This window comes from Nelusetta ayraudi, unplaced genomic scaffold, assembly GCF_046127955.1.
Source record: "Nelusetta ayraudi isolate G7.1 ecotype Tasmania unplaced genomic scaffold, CSIRO-AGI_Nayr_v1 ptg000004l, whole genome shotgun sequence".
NCBI classification, from domain to species: Eukaryota; Metazoa; Chordata; class Actinopteri; order Tetraodontiformes; family Monacanthidae; genus Nelusetta; species Nelusetta ayraudi.
Genome location: NW_027466054.1, coordinates 2,406,871 through 2,426,010, shown reverse-complemented (window position 1 = coordinate 2,426,010; position 19,140 = coordinate 2,406,871). Strand labels below are relative to the sequence as shown.

Here is a 19,140-nt window from a genome sequence, read left to right as displayed (position 1 = left end):
TTGCTGTTGGATTTAGAAGCAAACTAAAATTTAAAAAAGATACTGGTCATTTTTTCCTATTTTGTTATTTGTTATTTTTCTTTGATATATAGCCTTGGTCTTGTCTTGGTCTGGCCTCGATCTCCTCTAGTCTTGATAATGTCTTGGTCTCGGTTGGTGCGGTCTTGACAACAACACTACTGTGCACACAGTTGTAGCTCAGAGCTAGTTGCTCAGCACGGCCTGGCTGTGCTGTGCTGTGCTGTGCTGTGCTGTGCTGTGCCGTGCCGAGCCGTTCCAACGCGAGATACACTTTTCCACGAGCGCATTTGATTCTGAGATGGCGGCTTTTCAAACTCCATTCCGCGCTGACCTGCTTGGGGGGGAGGGGAGTCGGGGGACATCAGACTGCGCTGCGCACAAATGATTTTCCAAAAGGAATAAATGCCTTTGACGTGATCAACAAAAAGCTGTGATACGCAATGCGTGACAGGCATCCCGCTTGGAGACGGCTTTCCAAATGGAGACTTGGAAGAGTCGGCGAGAGGAGCCCCGGAGGCTGTTTTCAATCAGACGTTTGCCTGTCGGGATGATCAATCCCACCGTTTTCTAACCCGTCCGCTGGCTGAGCGAGTGAAACTTCTCCTTGCCACCTTCTCGCTAGGCGCACGGTTCACACGCGCGAGTCTCACAAACGCACTCGCAGGAGCTTGATTTGGCCTAGATGTGGCGCGCCGAGGCTCCTCCCCTACTCTTTTAATTGGGCCCTTGATACTCGACATAGGGTGTACTTCCTCTAATTAGCCATATCTATAGTGTGGGGAGGCTGCGTGAATGCATGCATGTGTAAAATCCCCCCTTTTGAGCAACTCCAAACTAACTAAGAGCTTTAATTTCACGCTAGGCTGCATTGTCCCATTCAGTTGGGGGGGTGGGGGAGAGGGGAGGGGTTACCCCCACAAAAAAATAAAAATAAAAAGCCTCTGAGAAAATCAAAAAGAGCGGGTGACAGGGGGGCGGGGGAGAGGGGGGTCGGAGACAAACAACAACAACAACAACAACGACGACGACTGAGGCTCATCCTCGAACAATGCAGACCTCTCCCCAACCGTTATTTCTCTTTTAAAGAGAGCTAATTGAGGAGGCGGGGTGGGGGGGGACAAAAGAAGAAGAAGAAGAAGAAGAAGAAGAAGAAGAAGAAGAAGAAGTCTGTCGCGAGCAGCTGCAGGAGGGGCTCCGCGCCCCTCGCATCTTCCCGTCACTCAACGCCACTGCGGGTTGAATAAGAGCGCAGCCGCCTAAAATGAAAAACACTGCAACTTCTCATTGAGAACTCGCATTAATTTCAACAGACGCGAAAATCCGTCGCCAAGCCCTCAGGTGGCTTTGATTGAACAGGGAAGCCCTCAGAGGGCCATCAGAGACCGAGCTGAGACCCCACCACCACTTTGCGTGTCTATCTATATTACATATGCGAGTGTGTGTAGTGTGATTTGAGGGCCGGCGGTGCAGGGCTCCCCCTGCTATCACAGAGCAACATACGACAGCTATAGGGGCTGATGGCCTGCCTCCACTTGCCGGCCCTCAGCCCCACTAATCCACACTGGGAGGCTGCTGCTGCTGCTGCTGCTGCTGGTGGAGGGGGGGCTCAGTTACAGACATGCACGCTATGTCCGGGGGACAACCAACTATTACCCCCCCCACACACACACACCCCTACCTGGTATCGTTCACCTCAGTTTTAGCGGAATAACAGTGTTTTCCACTTTTCGACTTTCAAATTACGAATTTTGAAATTGCCAGGACTGAAAAAAATCTTATTTTTTTTGTCTGAGCATCTCTTTCCAAAGAAAACACAAAGTGCGACTTGATATCTGCAAGCACAGAATGAACCCGATCTACGTGAAAGCAGCTCTAGCACCTCTAGCACCTCACTTTCAGATTGACCCTGTTATTTTATTATTCTATTTTTTCCCTGCAAGTTTGGTCCAAATTTATTCCGAGCCTCCGTGACTGACGCGTAGCGCCGTCTCCCACCTTCCCTGCACTCCTCCATCCGTCCGTCCCGTCCCTCTGCGTTCCCTCCGTCTCTGCCTACCAGGCTCGGCTTTTTCTGGGGGCCGAGGTGGGCCTGGTCGGCCTCCAGCACGAGGGATGAATAAGTAAAAAGAACACAATGTACCCCTGGGTTCTGCCTGCAACCCACCGACCCAGCAACCCACCGACCCACCGACCCAGCGCCTGCAGGCCGTCCTGGCACCGTCGGCGGGCCTCTCTCGCCCCCGTCTCCCGTCCACTACGGTGAACCTGTCCTCCCGGCGAGCTCTGCCTGAGCAGGATTAGAGTGTGTGAGTGTCTGCGTGTTTGTGTGTGTCTCCCTTTACCAGATGATGCGGGCTGAGGTTAGCCAAGGCATGGGCAAACTACGGCCCGGGGGCCATATGCAGCCCGTTAAGCTTTTTAATCCGGCCCGCCAAACTTGAAGAAATGATATTAATGGTCAGTAAGTCGTAAAATAGCTGCATTTCATCCACTTTTCAGTGTTTTTCAGAGTCATTTCAATAAAGAACTAAACACCTTGTGGCTTCAAAGACATATATATTTTTTTGTAACTTTGCTTTGGTTCATTTTCAATTGACATTAAAGCTACGAATGTTTTCTACACATCCGTCGTACATATTTACAGGCCCCCTCTGTCAAATATTAGAACCCATTGTGGCTCACCGGTCAAAAAGTTTGCCCACCACTGGGTGAGCCAGAGTTTACAACTAACACCACTGCCCTCACCAGAATTGGCACTGACACTGTGAGAGCCCACAGCACAAATGTAACAGGAATAAACAGCATATACATCAAGACATCATCACTGTACAGGGTCAAGTTAAGCTGACTGACGGAGGCCGGGGGATGAGAGAAAAAGAAGAAGAATTCAGAAGAAGAAAAAATACTGAAACGCTGAAGATGTTTCCCATATATTTCAAAATAAAAAATCCTAAATATTCCCGTTGCTGTGACTGTGCGTGGCAACTACACGCACACTTCCTAGCGCTTTGCCAATGCGCACGGCTGAGTGAATTTCAAGGACTCGTCTGATGTTCAAAAAATAAATAAAAATAAAAGAAGAAGAAGCCTTCCACTTTTGCAGACGCAAAGAATTGGACCCCGAAGTGCCTCTGACGAAGGCGCGAGCGCGCAACTCTTTTGCTTTCTTCGCCTGCGTGTGCGGGGAAACGGTGCGGGGAAACGGTTAAACTGCGGCGGCGCTCGACAGCTCGAGAAGAGACGGAGAGCAGAAAGCGCGTTTCTTTTTTTTTTTTCTTCTTCTTTTTTTTCCGGGCGGCGCAGCTTCAAAAGTTGGCAGCGTTTGTGAGACGCGCTGTTAGCGGCCCACATCTCGTTTGGATGAGGGAGACTTTAAGTGGAGCCTGACATTATTGATTTCAAAACGCGGCACATTAAAGTTTTAATTAGCGACGCCTCCGCGACCTCCAAAACTGCATCAAAACTTTATGAGGACGTGCATCCATCGCGGGGATGATGATGTGGCACTGTCCTGCAAATATAGAAGGGAGCTGCGGGGAGGAAAAAAAAAAATCTCCCGGTACATTTTTTTGGACCGGGTCCATCACTCACCGGGCCATTCCAGCAAAGCTTTTACCGGCATTAATAATATATTGTGGATTGTTTACAGCAGTTTTGCAAGTTTTCTCTTTCTCTCTCTGCGCTTTGTGAATAATTTAAATGAGAGAATTTGGAGACTTAATGGATGACATTAGGTACATTGCGCACATGACAGTCCGCCCAGCGTGCAGTGCGAGGCTTTGCGCACTTTGCGTACAGCCAAAACACATTAAAAAAAAGCCGCCCCCCCCCCCCGCGGGAAAAAAAAAAAAGAAAAAAGAAAAGAAAAAGCTTTTGCTCGGATTAATCGAGTCTGATTTGATTAGAGGTGTGAGTGACAAGAGGCGCGATATTAAACCGGCCACACGACGGACAGTTGCGTCTGTCATCCTTGCAGCGTCTCGCGCACGGGAGACGCGGTAACAGCAGCCTAAAGCAGATCAATATGTATCGCGCATATGGACAGCACGCGTGTGAGAGGATCTGCTGCCAATTCATTTGAATTAATGGAGGGGGGGTGGGCGCGCGGGAAACTCGATGCGGACCTCCGTCTCATACCAACAGGCTTGGAAATGTATCCGTGCTAAATATGCAAGCGGGGCTGTCGGACTTGTTTCATTTCAAGTAGAACCAGGCCGTTTAATTAAGAAGGGGGTGGGGGGGGTGGGGGGTGGGGTAGTCTTCGTCGCTTGTTAAAAACTCGGCGGACGCGAGAGAGGAAAAAAGGGTCAAGAGGATTTTTTTCAGTAAGAGGAATGGAAACGGGAAAAGATATATTTAGTGGTAATTAAAAATGAAAGGTATAAGGCAAATAAGGCGGCCTTCTGTCTTTTTTTTTTTTTTTTTTTTTATAGCAGGGAGGGATCTAAAAAAAAACATTCAGAGAAACATATGGACTGCTGGTCACAGGGCCCTTTTTCCGCCGGAGCTCACCAGTAACGACACACTGTTCTGTTTAGGGACGGAGTGATTGCAGGGTTTTTTTTTCTCTGCCTCGTCACATATTCGAGACGTCGTCTAATATTTTGGCCCCGAAAGATTTAATAACAAAACGGGATATCGCATTAATCCCGTGACGACCGTGAAAGCCGGCGAGAAGCGACAGGCCGTGACCTGCCTACCACAGAAATATGTAGCCTAAACAAGCGGAAGATCCAACATGCAGGGGGGGGGGGATCAGTTTACACTGTATAAATCACTGCCCACGATGCACTTTTTTTTTTTTTTTTCATTTTAATCTATTACCGATTACTTCCCAAACAGAAACGCCCTTGACCTCAATCTAAACTGAAACCAGAATGCACATACGAACAAAATATAAAATATACATAAGAAATAAAAAATATAAACATATGCATATGTCTATTAACCAAGATTTAAAATATCATTTGCGTGGGGGAAAACAATAATTTCAATTGTGCTCAAAGCCCGCGGTGTATTATGTGGAGCGGCGGAGGGGAAGAACAGGAGGCGCGGCGGCCTGAAGCCTTGAAGCTGCCGCACAGCGAGCTGCGACTCGACCGCTGTTTAACTCCGCAGTGACCGGAGCGCAGTGCGGGCTGCTCCCGCAGACCATCGCTTTCACGAAGACATGCACCGGTGGGGAGGAAAGCGGCACTTTGCAGACCCAGAGGTCAAACGAGATTTGACCTTTCTTCCACCGTGTCAGCTATTGCAGCCAATGCGCTATATTTTTCTTTTTAATTCATGCAGCCACGGTGTGAAATATTTTAAGCAACAAAGGGGAGAAACACACAGTTTTTTGTTTTTTGTGTTTTTTTAAATGGTGATATGAAAAAAGCCGAGGTGGGGGTGTAGGAAGTTGTGTCAAAGCTGCCGGTCCCGCAGTGTTTGCAGTATGCTGCGCATGAAATAGCGAGTGAAAATACTGGAGCGGTCACCATCAATCAAGTTTATAACCCTCCATATTTGCTTTGATGTGGCACTAAAAAAAAATAAAATCCAGTTCAATTTTATTAGAAGGAAAAAGTAGGGCAACTTAACGTGAGGCCCTATAGAGGTCAAGCAAAGTTAATTTTAATTTTAGTCAAATATTATTTCATCTGATACATACATACATCTCATAATATGTCGTGTAATAATATATACAGGGCAACTAAAGGTGAAAATAATGACTAGAGGAGCTTCCGATGAGCCATCAATCCACAGTGTAATAAAAGAAGTTGGATTCCATTAAAAAAAAAAAAAAATACTAATAAATCCACTACGTATTTATTATTCTTCCGTGCACTCACTAAACAACATGCACCGGTCTCCACAGACCCAGCCAAAGGTCAAATGCACATTGTGATTAATTAAACTGGAAGCCAAAGGCGCTCGGTGATGCCCCGCCCCCTCACCAACAGCAAAACTTATTTCCATTAAAAACAAAACGCGTCATATTTTTTTGCGGGACCATACAAGTTACTAAAGTGTCCAGTGTGACCCTAAAGGCCCCCTGGTGCCGCAGCAGCAGCGGCGGAGCTCGGTACCAGCCGCCCGCCGGCCGGCCGCGAGCCTCCGAGCAAAAACACACACGGACCCGCAACTTCGGAGCGCTGCGCTAAAACTCCGAGAGTCGTGCCACAACACAGCGTCGATGGGGGGTCGATCGCTGCCAGAGGGCGACTTTAATTAGTTGCTAACCGTCAGACCTTTCCTCGCCGCCGCCGCCCCCCCCCCCCTCCCTGCTTTGCGCCAACCTCCGTTTAATATAAAATAGATTTGGGAGAAGCGCCATTTTCTCTCCAAAACCACGCGCAATGAGACGCACAAGAGAAGAGCCCGTTGGAGTAGCGCCGGGGTGGGGGGGAGCTCGGAGGCGGGGTGGGGGGTGGGGGGGAGGAGGGAGGTAAAAAAAAAAAAAAAACTAGCGGAGAAAAAGAAAACACGCTCTTAAAAAAAACACGCAACAAATGACAGGCACGGCGCGCCGCACGGCACGGCGCTGTAACCGCTCGCAACACACACACACACACACACACACACACACACACACACACACACACACACACACACACAGAGGCAAAATAAACCGGAAAACGAAAACGCCGAGCGGGACGCGCAGAGAGGGAGAGAGAGGGAGAGAGAGAGAGAGAGAGAGAGAGAGAGAGAGAGAGAGAGAGAGAGGACGGAAGACAGACAGAAGAGAGGAGGCGCGCGTTCGATTATTATTATTTTCCTTGCTTTCTTTCTCAATGATCGTCTCGTTCCATACCTGTGTGAGGCAGTACGGGGAGTACATGGCTGTGCGTGTCTCAGAGGTGAGGAGGAGTGGAGCTGTCGCTGGTCAACTCGGATGGAGGTTCGCTGCGGTGCCGCATCGCCCGACACAAACAGCCCGCTGCGGCTCTCTCTCGGTCCAGGCTCTAACCCCGCCTCGCTCGTTCGCTCGCTCGTTCTCTCGCTCGCTCGCTCTCTCGCTCGCAGTGAAAGCTCCGCCACCAACTTTTGGGGAAAGTTTTTTCGCTGCTCGCTCCCTCGCTCGCTCAGCTCTCCCTCCCTCCCTCCCTCTTCCTCTGCACTCGTCTTCTGCCCCTCCCTCCCTCCCTCTCTCCCTCCCTCTTTCCCTTCCCGCTCTAAATCTTCACACACACACACACACACACACACACAAGCACACATATACACACAAAGAAAACTGTCATATTTTTTTTTTTTTAAAGAAATGGCTATTTTTCTTTCGCTTTTAATGATTTAGCTTTAACTCGTCCAACGAATCAGCGCTGGGCTGCGCAGCCCCGCAGGGAAGCTCGCTGCGAGCGACACGATCCCGGCGGCGCTGTGGAGGTTCGCAGTGCGCATGTGGCAACTCCGTGGTGAGTTCAATGACTCGCTCGGCGTCTTTATGCCATTATTTCCGAGCATGTGTGGATAAAGGAAATATTGAAAATACCAACACAGACTACTTGGTCTCACAATGCATTTGCATATTTTACTGAAGCATTTCACTACCGTGATTTTACATATATATATATATATATATATATATATATATATATATATATATATATATATATATATATATATATATATATATGTATATACATATATTGCAAGAATTACTCGCTTAGTTAATCGCTCTTTCCGTGCAAATAGTACGGACTGCAATATTTTTTGCTGACTGCAGAGTGGTTATTGCAAATAATGCAGTCAAACGACGTTTAGGTAAATAATAAAAAAAACAAAAACAAAACATGGATGGAACCTTCAACCTTTGACCTTAATGCCACAATCTGTCCAAATATTTTTTTTACTCAGCAGCACTGAAGACCTCAAGGTGTTTTTTATTATGATGACGATGACTGAGCCAACAATGACAACTAACAGTCCTCGATATAGAATCTGCTGGAGCAAATTAACGACCAAGTTTTGAATCTGAAGTGGTGGTGGTGGGAAGGGGGGGTGCATAACTCTAAATGACAGAGTTTAGAGCAGAGATTTCCCCACAATGTTGTTTTTCCACTTTCATATCCTTTGCCGTACACAGAATGCAGAAGCAAAACCCCAGCGCGTCACCAAGATAGAAACAAAAGGTTTAAAACTGACCGCTGAGGTTTTCTGGGGCTGCAGCAGCGTCGGCTCGGCAGCGCAGCAACTCTCAGCGCGACGCAGCAAACCGACTCAAGTGTCTGAAGTGGAGGAGGAGGAGGAGGAGGAGAAAGAGGAGGAGGAAGAAGAGGCCATCCGTCTTCTCGACACGCGGCCGACGTACACGAAGGTTATCTGCCTTTTTCGGCCATTGTGCCTCACAATGGCCGATTTAACGCTCGCTGACTGGGCCCTGAAAGAGGCTCCTCATTAGACTCAGAACCGACGGCGCGCTGTTTCCAATCCAAGCCAGTTATTAGAGAAAGTTGTAAATTAATGTCTGAGCCGCATGTAATTTATTCTCGGGCCCCCCTCCCTTTTAAAGCCTCACCCAAGTCCTATCCCGGTGCACGGCGTGTTGCACAAAGAGGCACCTGAACGCGGAGGGGAAACGTCTAAAAGCGGTATCATTCCCACTGCCTATTGTATGGAAGCCATACACTCTGTTTCTAATCAGCCTGGGCTTTATCCTCGCCTGCTCCCTGCTCCTCAGCCTAATCAAACTCATATATGCAGGCAGAGTGCCTGCAATTAGACATAAGCCCCTGCCTCACGCACGATGTGTGCGAGCAGAGAGTTGCGCATACGCGCTTTGTTAGAGCATTTGGATGCGAGTGTGTGTTAGTGTGCACACGCGTGCGCAAGGGTGCGGTTTTGGGGGTTGAAGTCACCCCGGAGCCTGATTGCCAAGTTTTTTCGGATTGGGGAGGCGGGGAAGGGGGTACGAAGCTGTGCAGCTTTACGAGACCTCAGCCTATGTTGAATAGTTAGAGACTCACACCGCAAGCACACATGTTCGTAATGTACAGTACATGCACGCACGCACACGCATGTACACACACACACGTACTCACCCTCTCATGTGAATACGAATGTCTTATGGTCAAATACATTCTGGCAGGAGAAACTATAGTGGAAGGAAAGTGAAGCACATGGAGGTGTCGTCTATTTCTTTCCCGTAGCCTGTCCTGCTTTCCAAACCACTCCCCGGCCCGGCCCGGCCCGGCCCAGGTCCAGGTCCAGGCCCGGGTCCAAAACCCCAAAAACCCCTTTGTGTGCGTCCTTGCTTTCCCTCTACTTTTTTTTCAACCTCGTCTTTTAATTTCCTTGTTGTCCAGTTAGTTTTTTGTGGGCCTTTTTTTTTCTTCTTTAACCATCAATCCATGCGCTTTTCCCTTTATTTCTTTGTCCTTCCCCTGTCAGTTTCAATGTCCCTTTCTGTGTCTCTTTCTTTTTTTTCTTGGAGCAAAAGAGTATACCCAGTAAAAAAAAAAAAAAAAAAAGAAAAGAAAAAAAGTTTTGTTTTTTGTTTTGTTTTTTTACAAAAAGAGCTCAAATGCACGTACAAACTGCAGCGGCCAGCGCATCGGCGCCGTTCGTTCTTTCCAATTACCTGCGCAGAGCCACGTCGTCGTATCCTGGCCGTCACCTACCAAAAAGCCCCTGAAGCTCCTCGAGCCCAGCGGAGTCCGAGCCCCGGCGTCAAAGTGCACGCGAGCGAACCATATGGCGCGTCTAAAGTTAGCGCGTTGCCGTCTCCCATTGACACATGGCGCTGCCCGTGCGCTCGCTGTTTACCAACGCCCCTGGCTAGTCCATTAAATATTGAAACCCGTGCAACATACTGATACTGCCGTGCTAAATGTGCGAGACAGGTGGTTGAGGTTGCCTTTTAAAAAATAAAGAAATAAAAAATAATAACATGCACACGGAAAACGCGTGTAACCGTGCAGCGCGCCACGCCATATAGTGTAAATATTGTTTGAGTAAACTGTTTACGTGTGCGCTGGGAGGGGGCATGCCAGTCAAGTGTACATGTGCCATATGCAGTCAGGGAGAAGTGGCACACAGTCTGTGTGTGTGTGTGTGTGTGTGTGTGTGTGTGTGTGTGTGTGTGTGTGTGTGTGTGTGTGTGTGTGTGTGTGTGTGCAGGACAATGTGCAGCACCGGCTGCTTTTCTTGTGTGTCTACAGAGTGAAATATAGCTGCTGCATGTTTGGTCACCTGACTAGGGGTTAAGTCTTGTGTCCAATTTCCGGATTTGCCATTGTCATAATTTAGATGTACATCCAATGGCCAAATAGAGAATTCCTATAGGAGGCAGGCAACATCCACTCAGTCTATAATCAACCGAAAGACAATGTGCTGGTTCTTCTAAAAAAACACACACACACACACACACACACACACACACACACACACACACACATATATATATATATATATATATATATATATATATATATATATATATATACATATACATATATGTAAAATCACGGTAGTGATTTTTTTTTTAACGTGTGGTTAAAAATAAATCCTAATATTTTAAATGTTCATGTACTGTTTGAAGTCAGTATGGAACTCAGGACATGAGGTCATTTTGACAAGAAGTGGATACATGAGCATGCAATCATGCAGAAAGTCACTCAATGTGCCTGTTTGTATTTTGCGGACACAAACACAGAACTTCTTGTTCCACAACAAAAGACAGAGGATGATTTAGTAGTTCCAGCGCTGAAGTATCTTTTAAAACAGGACTGCTGTGCTTTCAATTCCACATTTATTCTTTTTTTTTTTCTTTTTTTTTACGCAACTGCAGGAAAGTTAGCTGTCAATTTCTAAAAGAGACATTAAACCGAACAGCTTGGGCTGCTTGAAGTGTCAAGGAAACAAATATGTGAGACGTCAACATGACAAGGACAGTTTGTTGTGTGCTTGTTGTGCGCGCAAGTTTGTGTGTGTGTGTGTGTGTGTGTGTGTGTGTGTGTGTGTGTGTGTGTGTGTGTGTGTGTGTGTGTGTTTTTGCAAGTACCCTGTATGTGTCAGACACGAGGAAACACTCCGGCATCCCTGGGCCTCTGGAAGGATCGTCGTTCACCAGGTAGGTGTCAGTAGCCTGGGGAAAAATAATAATAAAGAGACGCCTATTTATTTAATGAAAATGTAATAGCAGTGAACAGTCATTTTTTCCCCAGTATTAATGAGTGGGAACAGTATTAATGAATCTCCCAGGAACAAAATCTCTGCTATTTTTTAACTGCTAATTCAGTGACTGCATGAAGACCTTATGTTGTGTGTTTCCCAATAAGAACAACAATCCTGGATTCAATTTAAGGACTGATGTAACTTGTTAAAACCCCTTCGGGATGGGGTTAGTCACCGCATTTCTCAACGTGATCAATTCTTTCAATCTAGAATTTGCGCTTTGAAAAAGTTAAACAGTGCCTAAAAGAAACAAACAACAGAAACAATGAATAACATTTTAAGACGTAATTTGTGAACAAAATTTATGGTGAAGTGATTCAGCTCGGGGGTTTGCCTCTCTCTCTCTCTCACTCTCTCACTCTCTCTCTCTCTCTCTCTCACTCTCTTCGTGGCGTCGGCCCTGAAATCCACAACCTCCAACCTCCCCCCCTCCCTATTTGAAAGCGCAGTGTCTGCGTGCGCTATACATCCCCGGCCAGACTGTCTGTAAGTACCAGTGTGCACGCATGTGTGTCTGAGTGCGCATTCAGCGAGCTTCATTTGTATTCTAAGTCGAGCAAGCAGTCGGCCAGGGTTCTGGCACGGCTCGGAGCTGTGAAATGGGCTCTCCTTGCAGTTCTGCCGTTGATTGGATCAACCTATCCCCACTCTACTTAGCCGAAGGGAGCCCAAATCCCACAGCCGCCGCGCCGTTCTGTGAAATCCTATTTCATTTCACAACTTTAACGGATAAAAAAGCATGCACGGACGCTTGTGCCAACCCAAGACCCCATGCCACAATTATGTAGCTGAGCAGCAGCAGAAAAAAACAAAAAACAACCCCCCCACCTCCCAAAAAAAAATAAAGCTGCATCTTTTTGTGCAGAAACATTTAAGGGCAAATAAATAACGTCTCACGCGCTCTCGAAAATATAATCACCTGCACGTATGTACGTTTTATCCGTGCCTATGCGTACACACACTCTCACACACAAGCGCACACGTGCATGGCGCTTACGCAGACACACAGACACAAACCCCATAATAAGAGCCAGACATTGGCAGACCACACAGCCCTGAGTTGTGGCGAAAACAAAGGCTATTCATATCCTTCGCAATGAGAGGTCTGTACAGCTAACTCCCTCTCTCCTCCCCTCCCTCCCTCCCCGTCTCTCCCATCAGCTTTTTATTACAGATAATCTGCACTTGCAAACCTTCCATTTTTCTGCTATTGTGCGATTTTTAATCATCTTTATTAGTCCATAAACATGTTGTTTTTTTTCCCCCTGTGAATTTCTGGCCCTTTTTCTTTCTCTCTCTGTCTTTCTTTTTTTTAATAGCCGAGGCCTCTAGTTCCTTAAGGGGGCAACACAGCACCCATTGTTGGGAAGGAGAGGATGAAGCCAGGAATGGAGAGAGAGAGAGAGAGAGAGAGAGAGAGAGAGAGAGAGAGAGAGAGGCCTGCCGATAAGGCCGCAAAGCATCATGGGATAGGGAGGGTGGGGGGAGGGGGGGCCTTGGTCGAGCAGATGCACACGTGCGCAGTAATACGCGAGAAAGGCAATATTCAAAAAGCTCCTAAGTTTGCCAGGCCGCATGCGATAATGAGAGATGGCATCTGATTGGCCGGGGCCGAACAGAATGGTGGGCCTGGATCCACCGCACCTGTGCTGGGGGAGGGTGGTGGTGGTGGGAGGGTGGTGTGGAGGCTCACAGTGCATCAGGTGTGCTGGAGCGTCCATAATTGGTCCTTCTTGGCCAGAAGCAGGTCAGGTGCAGCGAGCAGGCCCTCCTCCCATTGGTTGAGCCCAGCCCAAAAAAGCTGCGGGTGGGCGGAGGAGCGCTCTCATTGGCCGCTCGTTTTTGTGTGTGTGTGTGTGAGAGCGAGAGGATTCAGGTGGCGAAGCCGGAGAGATGGCGCGAGGACGCGCAACAAACCACTGAATATTTCAGTCGTAAATTTTTTTCCGTTTTTTTTCTTTCTGTCAAATTCATCGGTTGCCCTCGAACCCGTCGGATGACAGCGAAACACAAAAGCCCCTGATTTCACATGAATCAATCAACAAAGAGGAATTTAAATGTCCCCTTTATGTCGTCGGCCAAGGAACCGGATGTCGATGAACCTCAATCCCATTGTGCGACGGTGAATAACACGATGGTAATGAATGAGCTGAGCCCGCTCTACCTGCCACTGGGGAAGCCGGAACACACTGGCTTCCTTTGTAGTAAAACAAAAAAAACAAAACTCTAGGCCCCACAAAACACTATTTCCTGCAGCAGTGTATGAATTATATATTATACTATATATATAGAACATATGCCTGGCCCATATGGCCAGCCCCTGAGCACAAAAAAAATCTCAAAGCGCTCCTTAATTAACATTTTAGAGGGAAAAATTCAGAGGCGGGAGATGGAGTCAGTGACCTATTTGGAGTCCATCGTCACCCAATGCAAATGTGTTAATTGAGACAGATTTTCTCACTCTGCAAATATGCGGCTGCGGGTTTGTTAAGTCCGAGCCATCTGATCCAAAGTTGTCGTATAGAGTCTCCCTCTCCCTCTCCCTCTCTCTCTTTTTAAAACCGCCGTATACCTGCTGCCTCGGCAAGCAAAGAAAAAAAGCGACGACTCTCTCTGGCTCGCTTCTTGGCTGCCGCTCGTCCCGCCGCTCTCTTTGGGTATACGTGTTGACGACCATATGGCCAAATTCTTTGGAGGTGAGATCTCCGAAAACCTGCTCACCCGCTTATGCGCGCAGTCTTCCTCTTACGTGCGCGCGTGCGTATGCACACACACACACATGCATGCACATCCGTGGAGCTTTGTGTATGAAAGGCCTTGATGGCAGAATTTGCTCTCAGATGGCTCCATTTTAAAGCACATGAATGGCAACATATCAATGATCCTACCATCACACACACACACACAAACACACACACACACACACACACACACACACACACACACACACACAAAATAATATGCCACCTACACAGAGATGGGAGGAGGTGGTGGAGGGGGGACTTGGGCCACGCACCTGGTGCAGTTACTCTTCTCATAGCCCAAAAAGCATTTAGCCTGCACAATCATCAACCAGGGCCACAATCAGCGTCTGTCAGTCCATCATTCAAGGAAAACCATCATTATTATCACCGCCATTGTGTCTATACGGCGGCGGCAGCGCCGCAAATTTGGCGGGCCGGGAGCAACTCAGCCAAGTTTAAGGCACAGGATGAAATAAAGCGTTGAGGTGGGAGGTGGGAGGGGGATGGGGAGAGGGTTGGGGGGGTGGGGGGGGTAGTCCAGCCAACCTGCGTGAGATGGCAAGCACTTCAAAGACGGCGGGCTGCACGGGCGATCTGTTCCACTGTGTGTGAGGGGGGTATAAAAGGCAGAAATGGCCGCCGTGTGAGCCGGTGCCAGAGCTACCTCAGGGAGAAAAAAATGTTGGAAAAATATGATTTTTCACACAAGCGTCTCTGGGGGGTTTGGGTGCAGGGGGTGGGGGGGGGGGGGGGGGGGCGGAAAACGGGGAGTATAAGACAGGAGATGAGAAACTTAGGAGCCGCATTAAAAAAACAAGGAGAGACGGATGGCTGAGCGGAGTGCGGCTAATTATTTCACTCCGCTCGTCGGGTCTAGGAGGGGTGTTTTTTTTCTCTTTTTCTCTTTTTTTTTTTTTTCGGGTCAGAAGCGCAGCCAAGACGCAGCGCTGAAGATTGCATTAGGCTTAATTGTGCAGTTGTGTTTTACACAACAGTAAACGGTGGGATTCTGGAAAAGGCAAGCGGGGCACGCGGTGTGAACACTTTGAGTAAAGGAGGCCTGACGGCAGGAGGCAGGAGTAAAACTGCATTTCAGATGACCTCAGCAGGAAGAAAAAGTACTTTCTTCAACCAACGGCTTGATGTGTGTGTGCGTGCGTGCGTGTGTGTGTGTGAGAGAGAGAGAGAAAGAGAACGAGAGCGAGCGTATGTGTGTGTGGGTTTGGTGTCATTTCAAATTAAATATGCTTATGTGTAAGTCTGCCAGGTAAGTTGAGACTTCTGAATGCCGGAGTAATTAACGTGGAACAATCTTAACAATCCCCAAGCAGTCCCAGTCACATGAACAACACGCACACACAAAACACCCCACACACTCTCACCACAAGAGCGATATGGAAACAAGTTTGAACAGAGCATGCATTCTGACACACCCCGGCTTGGCCTGGCACCTCACCTGTCAACTACTGATCTTGCTCAACAGGCTGGCCGCACTCAATTGTTACGCCGAGTGGAACCGCTGAACTTCCAGCGGCGGCCGCGCTTACAGACGTGCGCCGGTAATCCAACGCCATTGGCAACAGATCCGGACTCGGGCTCTTTTTTTTTTTTAATGGCCAAGCCACACTGAGTCAAGGCCTCCCCGCACTGGCCGTGCGTGCACGCTTATAACAATGAGGTTTTTTTTTGGCCGCTACACTCGGGGCCCTTTTGTGTGACACGCGGGCCGATCCGATGGGGAAGAGCTTTCTTACGGTTGCAACCGCAAAGTTCAGGGGAAACCAGGAGTTGCACTGCAAAGCGCAGACGTGCTGATGCGGCTCCAAGAACTGCGACACACCTCTGTCTAAAAATCAGGCATGGCCAAACTATGGCCCGCGGGCCATACGCGGCCCGTTTAAGCCTTTTAATCCGGCCCGCTGAACTTGAAGAAATTGATAGTTGCATTTCATTAATTTTTTCCGTGTTTTAAGAGTCATTTCAATAAAAAGCTAAATACTGTGGCGCTTCGTAGACGCTTTTGTTCATTTTCAACAGACATGAACGCACGTTTTCTACATATCCCATGATATATCTTTTTCCTCCTCTGAGGTCGGCCACCAAAACACTCCATCCATCTGCTCCTGCTCCGGTTCCCTCTGTCAAATTTTAGAACCCATTGTGGGCCCACTAGTCGACGTTTTCCCCTCCCCTGGTCTAAATCCTCTCCCCCATCACCACGGCCATTAGCAGAGCTCTGGAGTTTGATTTAAAACCACGGTTCATGCCCAACTCCCAGCTTGGCATCGCTGACAGATTCAGCTTTGATTTGACCGACAGGTTTTTTTTTTTCTCTCTCTCTCCTGCAGCAACCAACTGTTAAATCATAGGCCTACAATCAAAACAAAATGAGGGCTACCCAGTTTGTGCCAGTTATGCAGCACCGTCCAAAGGAAGATTTACGTTGGGAACAATATAGGCAGCCGGTCGGATGGCATAGTGACCTTTCATTTGACAGGTCAAGCTGCTCCCGGCTGCCGGTGCTGTTGTTGCGCAGGTATGGTGAAGTTTGTTGAAAACAAAATGAAAAGCATTTGCAAACGACCCGCAAGCCCCATTTGTTGAGCCTATAAAAAAAGGATTGCACAACAACGGTATTTAAAACAGACAGCGATACGTTTCTATCTCACTGTGGTGTTTCGGTCATTGGGGAGGGGGGGGGGCAGGAGAGAAGTTCATTCAATATCACTGTGTTAATGATGTGTTGCTGATGTGCATAATAAAGTGTAGATAAAAGAAAATCACTGGAGCTTTGCTTGCATTGTTCATTCGTTGATCTTCTACCTGCTTTCTCCTGCACTCTGGGTGTGGACCATTATTGATTTTTTTTTTTTTAATTTCTTTTTCTTTCTGTGTACGTTGTTCTGTGTATGTTGTTTGGTAAGAATTTTAGGTTTATGTTTTAGAAATACATCCACTTTTAGTCCATATTTAACAAAGTATTTCTATATTTTGGTTTTGGCTCCTGACTTTGGAGGATTTTCCATATAATTGAAAACTATATATAAAAAAATAGGATTGCGCCAACTAATCATTCTAAATTATCAGTGCAGTTTTTTTGTTTTTACCTAGCATGCAACGATGTAATAATAAAAAGTTACTTAGGTTTTAAGTGCTGTTTTTTTTTATTTATTTTTTTTATTTCCAATGCCCTGAGAAAGCCAAGCCAGAGAGCTTCTATCTCGGAACAAATCCACAGCCTTGAGTTTACACTTGACAAAAGCGGCAGTGCCTCCTCCTGCATATCATCTGTCTGATACAATTTAAAAGCGACACGACATTTGCCATGTAGGCCCCAAAAAACGACTCTAGGCTCGAGGTTATACACCAGATGCAAACCGGGAGGAAAATGCGAGCAAAACACGAGGATTAGGCGCTGCTGTGGGATTTGCGCCGCCGCAGCTGCCAGACCTCCTCTTTACTTTTTGATCAATTTTATCCTGCGTGCGCTCCACTTTCTCATCAGCACGCCGGCTATTTGCTCCGGAGAGGGCGATGGAGTGGAGGGGGGCGCACAACGGCGGTCTTGTGTGGCCCTCTCACCTCCGCAGCCCCTCGCTGCTGCCGCTAAATGTCATCAGCCGCGCAAAAATGAAGAGCCCATTGATAAACAAGCGGCGCGGAGACTGTCCGGTGCGAGGAGGAGGAAGAAGAGGAGGAGGAGGAGGAGGAGAGGAGGGAGAGTGTGCAGGCGCGCTGCGTGGGAGCTTCAGAGGGGTGCTTATTATTACCCCTGTGGACTACACACGGATCTATCTATACGTGTGCGTGCACATCGCCGATGAAGTCGAATGAATGTTTTATTCCGTTTGAAGCGACCAGCACCCAGAGATCAGCGCTCACTCTGTCATTCAGCGCCGCTGTAAACAAATCAAGCTACGCGTTGTCAAGCCAACGGCGACGCCGAATCCCTCTGATTTACAGAAAACAGACACCTTCACCCGCGCGTGTGAAGGCGCAAATCACCATCAGCGTTCACGGCTGTGGATACTTTGTATTTAAAATGACCTTTTAAAAAGCGGCGGCAAAAGTAGCGCGGTTTTCACTCATGATGTAGTGGAAATAATAATGATAGGCGAGACGAGCAGCTGATGGATTATAAATTCTAATAAAAAAAAATCAAGAAACAATTACATAGTGTGCAGGTATGTAGCCTGCTTAATGAGAAGGCTGCAGTGGAAGCGCTAATAACGCAAAATGCATATATTACACACACACACACACACACACACACACACACACACACACACACACACACACACACACGTATCGTCATCCCCTGGCCTCTCTCGCTCTCTCTCTCTCTCTCTCTCTCACACACACACACACACACACACACACACACACACACACACACACACACACACACACACACACACACTTAAGAGAGCAGCCGGCTCTCCCTGGCTGCGCCTGCGGCCAACAAAGTGCAGATCTCGTCTGACAAATAAATTGGAGCCCGAGAAAGAGAAACGAAACGAAGTACGCGCAACGTTTTTTTTTCTTCCCCCGGTGCAGTCCTATAGACCTTCCAGCCCCCTCTCCCCCTCCCCTATATAGACCCCCAAAAAAACAGAAGAGGGGGAACTATTGAGTTACACAGCACGTACCATTATAGCGCGGGGAGATGTGCCAAACCGTCTCAATGCCCCATTTTCCTTTAAAAGTTCAGCTTCCAAAAAAAAGGGGGAAAAAAGTGAGAGAGGGAGTGAGGGAGGAAGACTCGGTCTCTTCGCTGCTGCCAGGAGCAAAAAAAAAAAGGGGGGACCTTTAAAACAAGTCGGCCTCAGGCCCAGACAGAGAGAAACAATCTTTTTTTCTCTCAAAAGTGAGTCCACTCTGCGAGAGAGATAGCAGCGGAGGAGGAGGAGGAGGAAGAGGAGGAGGAGGAGGTGGTGGACGGCGCGCAGCTCCGTCTAACTACGGCTGTCCGGCCTCACATGCGTCCATGTCCAGCAGGGGAGACGTCTGCGTCAGTGAGTCCCGGGAAGCGTCCTTCTTCTCCTTCTTCTTCTCCTTCTTCTTCTTCTTCTCCTTCTTCTTCAGCAGCGATCAAAACTTCTCCACCGGAGACGCTTTATGTCAAGCTCCTCCACCAACCCGTGCAGATAATATTACAAGCGCGGTAAAAGAGAGAGAGAGGGGAGAAAAAAACGCATGGGATATTGGACGGGAGAGG

The 19,140-nt window shown here is 47.9% G+C and overlaps 1 protein-coding gene and 1 long non-coding RNA gene across 12 annotated transcripts in view; one reads left to right on the top strand and one right to left on the bottom strand.

The window, feature by feature from the left end:
- The window catches only part of nfixa (nuclear factor I/Xa), a 116,049-nt gene extending 97,213 nt beyond the window's left edge, over nt 1–18,836 (bottom strand). For 10 of the 11 annotated variants that reach the window (XM_076043780.1, XM_076043840.1, XM_076043858.1 and 7 more), the window contains exons 1-2: nt 18,572–18,836; nt 11,006–11,089 (exon numbers count right to left, since the gene is read on the bottom strand). In XM_076043780.1, coding sequence (XP_075899895.1) covers nt 11,006–11,089; nt 18,572–18,574 — 87 coding nt within the window. In that variant the 5' untranslated portion in view covers nt 18,575–18,836. Of the gene's footprint in view, nt 1–6,817; nt 7,110–11,005; nt 11,090–18,571 lie in introns of those variants that run through there. The other variant, XM_076043798.1, reaches the window with a different exon arrangement.
- Nucleotides 10,504–16,705, top strand: LOC142899979 (uncharacterized). The gene is made up of 2 exons (XR_012928837.1): nt 10,504–11,664; nt 16,271–16,705. It is a non-coding gene; the product is annotated as an uncharacterized LOC142899979 (long non-coding RNA).
- Nucleotides 18,837–19,140: the final 304 nt, after the last annotated feature.